Source organism: Solenopsis invicta, chromosome 16 (assembly GCF_016802725.1).
Source record: "Solenopsis invicta isolate M01_SB chromosome 16, UNIL_Sinv_3.0, whole genome shotgun sequence".
NCBI classification, from domain to species: domain Eukaryota; kingdom Metazoa; phylum Arthropoda; class Insecta; order Hymenoptera; family Formicidae; genus Solenopsis; species Solenopsis invicta.
The window spans coordinates 21,391,877-21,403,546 of NC_052679.1; the positions used below are offsets into that span (position 1 = coordinate 21,391,877).

At 34.6% G+C, this 11,670-nt stretch overlaps 1 protein-coding gene across 2 annotated transcripts in view; it reads right to left on the reverse strand.

Annotated features, from left to right (window-relative positions):
* The window catches only part of LOC105193215 (segmentation protein cap'n'collar), a 112,206-nt gene extending 106,299 nt beyond the window's left edge, over positions 1-5,907 (reverse strand). For both annotated transcript variants that reach the window (XM_011157583.3, XM_011157582.3), the window contains exon 1: positions 5,388-5,907. In XM_011157583.3, the coding sequence (XP_011155885.1) occupies positions 5,388-5,849 (462 nt within the window). In that variant the 5' untranslated portion in view covers positions 5,850-5,907. The remainder of the gene's footprint in view (positions 1-5,387) is intronic.
* Positions 5,908-11,670: the final 5,763 nt, after the last annotated feature.

Consider the following 11,670-nt stretch of genomic DNA (forward strand, 5'->3'; position numbering starts at 1 on the left):
GCCACACGGATATAGAAAATGCAAGCCTTGGAGTTTGCACGGCATTCGATCATTCAACGTTTTTAACACGCAAGAGTAAAGACAGAAGGGCGAATTCCTTTTCACAAACACCTTTTTTTATGATCAAAAATCCTCGACCGTTTCCTAATTCTGGACGCATGTACCTCGCCCTGGAAACGAGAGATTTGCACAGAGTTTCGCATCAAACCTCAAAAAAAACGGGGACACATCTGCATTTCGCGTGTACCTTTTTTTTCGCAAAGTCGTTTTTAACGCGCATTTGCATGCCATTATTTTTGCAAACGAGGCCGTCGCAAAAACTTAACAAAAAAAAAGAAAAACTTTGGCAATATCTCATCGAAGCGTTTAATCGAATGAAGCGGCGGAGTTTATCAACGCGGATATATAACTGCTACCGGAAAAGAAAGAATCTTTTTGCAAAATAAATTAACATAAATTTCAATGAAAGTTCTTCGAAATCGAATAAATTCACTGATGTCATCCACGTGTTGGAATGAGGCCAGATATCTAATTTGGAACAAAGTACTTGGTGGTAATGTACGAAAAATACTCGCGTATACTCTTAATTATATTTAATCAATAACATTCAAAAATGATTGTAGATTTATGTAGATTTATATGTAGATTTATCACTCTATTATACAGTCTGTCTGCTTTATTACACAACGCCTATTTTTATTTATAAATACGAATTTTTAATCTACAGATGACAAGATCGATGACACGAACGCTGTTGCAATATTACAAATATGAATGTTGCTCTTCTAATATATGCTTCGAAGATAATATATTTAGATTATTATGTGAATTAATCAATGTCAATTACAAAAAAATGTGATATATCAATGTCATAAAACCAACATGTTTACTTATGTCGTTTTTTTTTTATAGCATATTAATCGCGATATTTCGTTACTTCTTTCATATTGGATTTCGCAAGTGATATCATAGCTTCTTTTAGAAATATTTCTGACGCGAGAATTGCTTACTTATCACAGTGCACATTCGAATTTGACGTATAAGCGCATTTTGTGAAATGTTATTCCAGTTCTAAAGAAAATGAGACTTTAAAGAGAAAGATTTAAAAAAATTATTACTATTAAGACTCTCTTGCTCCGATCGATTGCATCATCCAAACAATCATTTCATAATATTGTATATGTCATAATGATCATTATCATTCGAAAACAATGGCTCATATCCTCAATTCACTTTTATCAATAAAAGAAAATTTGTTGAAAACACAAATCTATTATCTCTTTAAAGCAGTATATAATTTCTAAAAAAAATGTATGCTGCTTACGATTTCTTAGAAAAAATTTTGTTGACATTTCCAAGTGTATTTTTTACATTACTCTTTATATTTGCAAAATACATTTTACATTATAAAAAATAAATTAAAAATAAAAGACAATATCGTTGCATTTTTTTAATAACTGATAACTGGTCACGTAATTAATTTAGGAGATAAGTGTACATCAGATTGTATTCAATTTCAGTAATTAAAATACTATCAACGTTTTATTCGATGCGCTAAAATGTGCATAGATTTTGACATTCGATAAGGATTCATAAACTGATAGAGCCACCAATATCTTTGCAAAAACATGAGCATTTAGTTACTGAAGGTTTCTACCGCAAGTGAGAAAAGAATGCTTCTACGCGCGAGTGATATCATAGCCTCGAGTGACCTCAGTTCATCAAAAACCGCAAATTCTATTAGTTTCTTAACTAAGAATTCTATTAGCGACCAAAGTCAGTTAACACAATTCTATTTTAGATAAATCCTAATTATGTTCTACTTTATCAAGGAAAACCACCAAAACTATTTTTAAACGTAATTTAATTTAATAAAGAGACCGGTTCATGTTAAAAATATCTTACATTATATTATTTATATTATTTATTATTTATTATATATATTTATGTTTTTCTTTTCGAAGAGACATTCATTATAATTTCTAAGAGCTCTATTAAATTATTTCAAGGAAATAATTTTTTTATTTAATATAGATATAAAAAAGCATAAATATGAAATTATATCTAAAAAAAATAACATTTTTAATTATATTAATTATATTTAAACACAATTAATAATTGGAAAATAGGCTTTCACTCGCGCTCACTTTCATTAGCCTATTTTTTCAGAATCTGAAACTAATTAATTGTTAATTATATTTCTTTGAATAATTCAATACATGCAATTGAAAATAAAAGAAGCTAATTTTCATAATAAATTAGAATCAAAATATTCATATTTTGTTTACGATTTCTTTCACGCTTTCAATCAGAATGAAATGCTCGAATTGGAGAGTGAAAATAAAATTCTATAAAAAAAAACTCAGAAAGATCGAATATAGTAAATAATATCCGAATATAATAAATAATATTTTATTAAGACTTGCTGTCATCTAAATTGCACTACTCATCGTATATACGATTAATTTATTATTGTGCGCGATGAATGTTGTTGCGTTATATTTGTAACGCATGATATCAGTTTTATATACATACTTTTTATATCCCATAGTACGCGCATATCAGTTGTGATACATCATTGCACCCAATATGCACTCTCGAAGGATTTTTAAATTTGCTAAAAACGGTCGTCGCTAAGTCATCGGGGACAGATTCGCAATTAGCTGACCCAGATCGATCAGTAGAGGTAACACAAGGACACTTGTCCTCAGAAGGAAAGAACCGATTCTCATGTGGGTCTGACAAAAAATCGTAAAAATAAAACAAATTACTCGAGCAACCGAGTGCAATCGCGTTTCTCAGAAAATACAACAAAGAAAAGTGAGTTTATGACTCATCAGCCCGTTATTTTCCACCACGCGGCACTATTTATGGTATCGTTTCACGAAATTTTTTAGGGGAATTTTATAAGTAACTTGGAACGTTCTTTCATAACGCATAAAGTGCGAAAAGAAGATAGTTTAATATTAGATACTGCTACACTGAGAGAAAAAATTACAAAATTTTAATAAATATTTGTTTGGATACTTGCAATGAATGTAAATATTTATTTAGTACACAAGAACCACTAATTTAATTTAACTATCATTTTTTTATTGAGTAAATGCACCATAAGTAAATATTTCATTGCAAGTGTTCAAACAAATATTTATTAAAATTTAATAACTTTATTCAGTGTAGATACACATTTCTAAAGAAGCTAGACATACAGTTCATTAATGTTTAATTTCCATTTGCGATCTCTTGTGAAAGCAAAAAATTCTAAAAAAAAATATGAGTTTACGTGATAATGTAGCTATCTAATACTATGTTTGAATGTTTATAATCATGCGCGTATAAGACGCTACGTCAAAGTCTTATCTAACTCGAGGTAAACGTAATTATTCGTTACATAAACTACATGTAAGATTCCACAAGGTAAATTAAATATTTATAAAAGATTCAAGTTATATACGAACTAATTTAGTGCCTCTAAAGAAAGAAAGAAGAAGAGAAAAATGAGAGAGTTGAAGGGAAAGCGAAGAGCGCTCTCATAGGCAAGGTCGTCGCAAGGATTCACGAGGTCATTTACATGACGTGATCATACTGCTATCAAAGAGCGATATTGCGCTCTCCTTTCAACAAATCCCGCCTACCAACGTGACCGTGACGAGACGGATATGTTATTTCTGATTTTTCAGAACATTCGCTTCGAGCAAAGAAAAATAATGCTCCAGATACGCGCCCCGTACACTGCCAAAAATTATTTTTAAGTCTGATTTGCTGTATGCAGTTTGACGCGCTCGAAATTTACGTCACGGGTTCGATTATTTTTTTGTGCCTTTGTCAAAAAGAATATTATAAGATGCTACGAATGATTACGGTGCCAAGTATCACCGATGTCCTGTGTAGCAACTCGCAGTCAATACTATACTATATGTATGACATTAGAGTGGTCTTTATTTTCAAACTTGATATATTTTTATGCAGGACATTCTTTCAATGTGTTCCTTTATATAACTATTCCCTGTAAAATTTGAGATCAATTAATACATTAGTACCTCATGAAGTCCAAAATTCAAAATAACTGTATGTCACAAATGTTACAACTCATTTTCAAAAATACTAGCCTATAGTTTAATAGTTTATTATTTAGTTAATAATTTGAAGGAATTATATATGTAATTATGGAATCTCAACTCAATAAATATTAGATTTTGCATTTATAAAATAAACAAGTGTTATATTATACAACTTTAATATTTATAATAATAACAATTTTTAGAAACAAATATATTTTTTAGAAACATAGTGGTCTTTATTTTCAAACTTGATATATTTTTATACAGGACACCCTATCAATTTGTTCCTTTATATAACTAACTATTCTCTATAAAATTTGGGATCAATTAATACATGTTATACAACTAGTACCTTATGAAATCTAAAATTCAAAATAACTGTATGTCACAAATGTCACAATTCGTTTTCAAAAATAGTAGTCTACAGTAGTCTACAGTAATTTAATATTTTATTATTTAGTTAATAATTTAAAGAAATTATACATGTAATTATAGAATCTTAAATTAATAAATATTAGATTTTGCACTTATAAAATAAACAAGTTTTATATTTTACAACTTTGGTATTTATCATAGTAGTACAAGTTTTAGAAAGTGACAGATTTTTAGAAACATAGCCAAAAACAATTAAAAAGTCGATTTCTTTCCAATTTGAACTCAATGAGACACAGATTAATTCTATCCGATCAATCTCAAACTTTATGTGGGTCATCTCTTTGTATAATGGAAGAGAATTAAAGGGTCTTATTTAAATTTCATAAAAAGTTCTTATATAGAGACCATTCTGTGACGTTATAAATAATATTTTCAATTATAAAGAAATTATATACTTAAAAATAAAATGTAGATTAAGCAAGAAAATTGCTACTTGCATTTAAAGCGTGTTTCATTTGAAACAATGTAGAATAACATTTAAACGTACTCATAACAAGTATAAATGTCACAGATTAACCATTATCTATTCATGATAACATAAGAAATAAGAATCAGCATTAGGTCGTGATGTGAGAAAAAAAAAACAATTTAACTGTTTAACTATGCACTGAATAACAACCTTAACAACTTGAATACATGTCCAGTATCCAAATTTCATAATTGATTCTTATTTCAAGACTTTAAGTAATATTTGAGTACTAGTAATCTTGAGTAATATACCTTAAGATGTTAATACAGCTTGTTGGTTTATGACATCTCAAGATAATACTTCAGACAATCTTGAATATAAAAACCAAATATGTATATCGGCCTACGTTATATATTGTGACATATAATCCTTGTTCCATTGTCGCAACAGTCTCTGCTGTCAAAATCAATTGAAAGATGTACCTCTTGAGTAAGTTCTGCCGCACCAATCGGCTCTGCAGGGCTCTGGGTGGAAGTTGGTGGATCAGGAGATGTCATGTTCCTGGTGGTGTTCGTAGAAACTGGTATGCTGGACCCTGCTACTGTCGCATCTCTACTAGACTCCTCGACATTCAGTAAATAAGCGTGTATGGAATTGAGACCAGAATTCATTCTGTTGTATCTGCCCAACGAGTTGAGCTCCTCGAACAGATCCCTCTGATAATTGAGCAGCATAGAGTCCGGATTCTTCGGGTGGATGAACATCGGACGATGGACAATCGTGTGGTCCGTGTGCCATCCGGACCCGTTGTTGAGATCCAGGGATCCCAGAGCGATGGTCTGGATGTCCAGGCCCAGGTAGGACTCCGGATCTACGCGGAGCAAGGAGAGCAGCAGCGCGAGCTGCAGCAGCTCCTCCCGATACAATTTCTTTATGCACAACATCTTGCCGCTTCTCGAATGAAATCTCGCACAAAAACAAAGTTCCGCAGATCCCGCAACGTGTCGTCACACTGGCTCTCTATTTCTATTAAGTACAAAAAACAGACTTGGCGTCACGAGGAGGCGACATGATTCCGCAGGACGTCCGTTGACATCGCGCGGGCACAACAGGGCGAAGACAGTCCCTCGTAAACAAAGAGTCTTTTCGAAGAGGCCGACGACGTTGTTGCGCGCCGTTCACGCGACGAGGCGCATCGCGAATGGGGAGTCGCGTGCTCCGCTTTTTAAGGTTAGAGTACACAGTCCAGGGACTGCTAGGACGTTCGGCTGTCGTTTTAATTTCTTGCGAAAGACACGGAGGAGTTCTCGTGGTAGGTGGCGACCGGACGCTCGCAGCGCCGAAATCGAAATAAAAGATCCGCGAGACTTTCTCAGCGAGGCCGGGTATAGGTCAGTTACACGGGACCGAAATAACCTCAAAAATCGCGCACGAGCCACTGCTGATGCATCCTGCGGTGCCGTATACGCATGCCTGGCGGACACTCCTCTGACAGGCGACCGCACACCGCACACTGCGTCTCCTTCACCGTCGGCGATACTCACGGGGACTCTCGGAGTCACAACGACAGCGCGCGGTGACGCGAGACGCCTTGTCGAGTGATGACGACGACGACGACGACGACGACGAAGGAAACAAATCCATCCACGCGCGGATCAGCTGCGACTCGTGAAGAACGAGGCGGCGAACAGCGGCGAACAGCGGCGAAGACCGATGACAGATCCCGCGCGTGTTTACGTGTACGTATCGCATGCGGACGCGCCCCCTCCGGTGCGCGCGAAAGGCACGACGGTTCGAGCGGACGATTCGAACCTCCGAGACGGGTGTTCTCCTCGCCCGTGCGGTCCGCGAACGGGCGACGCGTCGAGCGTTATGCCGCTTCCTCACACTCCTTTACGCCGCGCCGCGACGTTCGAGCCTCGCGCGACGATGAGACGACACTTTTGCCTCTCGCGACACGGAGTTCGTTACGCGGAGAAACCGTCCGTCCGAGCGAGCGAGCGGGCGAGCGAGCGAGCGAGCGAGCATCGCGCACCTCGCCGGGAGAGATTGTTCGCGAAATGTGACTCAGCAAACGCGCTCCGACGACGACGACGACGACACGTTGCGCGATCGTCAGGGCCGCGCCGACTCCGCTGATTTCCCCGTGCGTTTCCCGATCGCGCGCACGTCCGGCGATTATCGCTGTTTTGCTCGTTTGTACGCTGCAACGAGCGGCAACGAACACGTCGCGTTCGATTCCGTTATCGTTGATGATAATGATTTCCGCGGCTATACAGTTCGAGCGTTGTACGATACGCGTGACTCGGAGCGTGAAAGAAGGAAATCAGTGTGCGCAATCGAAAAGAAGCGGGAAATTTATCTTGTTCAAGTCAAATGTGTCAACATGCACGCGCTTGTTTACGTCGAGCTCGCAATTTTATATTTGTTTCTTCCAATTTGTAGTTACGAGTGAACTTTGATTATTCATTACTATCCGATGTAATATAATACAAGTAATATAAGTAATATGATACAAGTAAGTAGCATAAAAATGCAAACTCGTGGCGTCGATAGCGAGTCCTATCGGCAGATAATCACTGAATGCGTTGCAATTTGTTCATACCTGGTTATGTAACGTAATGTATTGATTTTCCACATTTTCAAATTTATTTATTCTCGATAAAGAAAATGTTGCGTATTATTTTGTATTAATTTTATTAATTTTTTATAAATTTTTTTGTAATATTTTTATTCCCTTATAAAAATTCAAATTTACTTATAGTCGCGCAATTATGTAATCGTTAAAGATAACAGAAGGGAATAATTTATGACTATAAGGTACTTGAATCGAATAAGGCCCACTTTTAAATTCGCTATTTAAAAACTCGTTTTATGCTTAGAATATATGTTTAAAAGGTGTGTTATGAGCAAGTAGGTAAAGAGAGGTTGGGAAATTAAAACCGGTAGCGGTACATTTATTGCATCAAAAACTTGTGACAAAATGGATAAAAAAGTTGTTTTTATAAAAATTTATTGCAAAGTTTATTAAGTATATCTTAGTTTATTATAACATATTATAATATTATTCAACTTACTAATATCTAAATTTATCTAATAATTTCTAAAAAAAGGCACAAGAGTGCATTGCATAGATACTCGATTTCTCAAAGTTATTGTTGTCGTTTTTTCCGCGATGCTGATTGGCTCTCTCGCTGTTCTAACTTCGTGAGCGACTGTCATCTCTTCGAACTAAGTGTACGTATGTGTATTGAGGTATTAATAGTGTAATTTTCCTTTAATTCTGCGCAGGACAATTACAAAACATTAAAATATAATACGAAAATGGAATTTTGACTCATTAATTCGGACATTCAAGAAAGATTTTTAAAAATCAAAAATTTTGCAAATAAATTTTTTTATAATGCAATAAAACACCGAAAATATTGTAGATTATTTTTTTAAAATTGTTCGGGTCCACTGAAGAAAAGAGTTTGTAAAAACTGCCAAATGTTGAATGAAATAATGCCAATTAAATATTTGATTAATATTAGCAAAAATCATTTTACTTTTCTAAACATTTAGGAAGTATTATCCAATTTAGTAATGTTTAAATTTATTTCACCCAGCATTTGGTAGTTGTTACCAAACTTTTTCTTTCAATGTCCTTTCCTTTGTTCTACGCAGAATATTTGCAAAGTATTGAAATATAATTAAAAAATTTCTGACTCACCGACCCGATGTGCAACGAGCGAAGTTTCTCAGCCATGAGATTTAAATTAATAAGATTTAAATTAGTTCTCTCGCCGATTAGTTCTCTCGCTGCGCTAACTTCTTAAGCGGTTGTCATCGCGGAGATCGCAAAAATAGACAAGAATTTTCCAAAGTTAAAAGATTAATTACAAATCAAATTAAAAATAATTGTGATATTTAGCAGTAGACCATAATTAAGGAATTTCATAGACCACAAGTTTTTATTAATTAATAATTATTTTAAAAGTGATTTGGAAGATGAAGTTTAATTCTTTTGTTATTTTAAATTCATTTTGGATTCAAGCCTTATTAAAAATACAAGCGATGTCAGAGTTAAAAAAAAATTTTGCTTTGTTTATTTACAAATGTTCTATTTGAAAGATAATTTTATTTTTATAATTGAAATAAATATTTTATTTTTACTCGGTTTATTTCAATATCTCTATAAACAAAGTTTCTAAAAAATGAAATAAGCTAAGTGGATCTTATTTGGCACACCTAACTTATATATGTATGTATGTATAAATTTGTATGTATGTTATGTATATATGTATGTATGCATATATGGATGTATGTATATATATGTATATATGTATATATCTATGTATGAATACTGAATAAAAAAAATTTGTTGAAGAACTAAAATTTTTAATCCGATACATTCAACTAAATATTGTGTTATTTAATTCATTCTTGATTAAAAAATGTTAATGGTTGACATGAATCAACTATATCTTTTTTTTTATGCAACTAAATAATTGTTGAATCAACTCAATGTTCAGTTGAGTATATCGGACTAAATATTTTAATTTTTCAACAAAAGTTTTTTTCAGCGTATGTATATATGTATTTTATATATAAGCACTTTAGTGTTATATTTTATCAGTTTGTATTTAACGTATCTTATTTTAATTAAATCTGTGATTTAACTTTAAAATGTTTAAAGAAAAAAATATCTCTTAAAAATCAAGATGAAATTACTTTAAGATGTTTAGGAATACGCCCTTGAAATTTTGTGATTCGAACCTTGATTCGTATATCGTGCGGGCGCGTGCGGCTCTCTGTTCGCGATTCGATTAAAATACAAGTGTCTCTCTACTATGTGCGATGTATTGCAATATCGGACACCGAGCTAGCGCCAATGAGTAGGCCACACGTGCGCCGTTTTTATTGCACGTTCGTACTGTGCGAGTTGACGAAAGACCGTCCGTTGGCCTGATTACCAGTCACGAATGATGCAAAGCCTTTTTGTAATTGCAGATATAGATATGTTAATGTCATTATCTCCTGCGTAAAAATAATAGCAATTTCCTTTATTTTTCCATACTCGGTGACGCATCGTATTTATATTTCTCCTTTTTACTGAGCGCATCGTTTAATTGTTACGTCGTTAATCCGCTGTAAATTTAGTCTCGCGAGTTAGAATCGAAAGTCGTGTGACCAATCATCTAATACCGCACCGTTTATAAACATACGTGCGTAATACGTATGCACGCCACAATGTAATTTCTATCCTTCGCGAAACAATTTACTTTCACCACGTCCTACTGCCATTAGATGAATTCCCCCCGAAGCTATTGCCTCATTTTTAATAGAGCTCCACGGCGCGCTGCACTCGTGCTCGACCGAGGCAGCTTCCGGAGCAGATCCGGAAGCGCCGAGAAGAAAGCTTCGTCGATTTCTAATAATTTCTAATAATTTGCAAAGTCGAAGCGTTCGTCAATAGAAACCCGTGCGCCTTCGATTCGTTCGATCTTCTGTGACGATTTCTCCGTCAGCTGCGTATCATTGCTGCCTTTCCGTTCCCACTCTGAGTCGAGGTCGCAACGTCCGTGACGATATTCGCAACGGCGAACTTTGACCCGTGATGTACACGTGGCATCGTTTATCATAGGCCTGCGCGTACGTACGCATATGTACGATCTGCGCACTTACGCACGTTGAACGACGCGTTCGTCTTCGCTCTCACCTGACGAACGACCTTCGTCGATGTTCGTCGACGATGGCTCATTGCCAGGCGACAACTGTCGCACACGCGACAGCTTCTCCAGAGCGATACGCCTCCTTTCCTCGAGGAACATTGTCGCTGTCCATCTCTGCCTGTCCGTCTTGAACGAGTTATCGCTTCTCCAAATAATACGTGTCACTGTGCTCGTAAGAAAATGCCGCGGCGATGCGTCACTTTCGCGATTGACACTTTCTTCACGATAGTCATCGATTGCGTATTCTCTTCATCGCGCGTCTTCAAGGGTCTCAATCATATAAAAATTTATGATTGTTGGACGAAAATATCATTATGTTATATTTTTGTTGCATTGTTTCCTAATTGCGATGTCTATTGTGTTTGATATCATTTTTGACACGATACGTATTTCGAATACGAAGTCAATGTTGTTGATCACAAATGCCGATTCTGAAGTTTATGGATAATCGTAGGAAACTTTGCTGAGAATTTTAAATAGCAAGTTTACGTAACATACACCGTGAATCTGAATATGTATTTTTGTTTGTAAAATCATGTGATCACTTTTTACGCCTTCATATGCGTATTTTTGTACTTTTTACATGCTTAAATATGTAATTTAATATATACATCTGAACGTGTGAAGAGTTCAAGAAAATACACGAATAAAATTGATTTACGTTTTACACACTTACATTTGCAGTGTATTTTGTTTAAACACACCGCAAATGGTGTAGTGTATAATGTGTTGCTTGCTTTACAAGTTTACTTTGCAATGTGTGTTTAAAAAATTTTTTTATTTAAATTTATTTAATTTTATTTAAATATAAGTTATTTAATTTTATTCAAATATAAGTTATTTTATAAAATATCTAAGTTCGTTTTAATTATTCTTGCCTTTCATTATAAATGATATTGAATTCAATGATGAATATATAAATATATTATCCGCTTAAAAAAGATATTAAACATGCAAAAGTGTGCTATTTGGCATTTTTTAAATATTTTAATAGTACCTAATCATTTTAATAGTACCTAATCATATTTTATAATTTTAGTATTACAAAAGA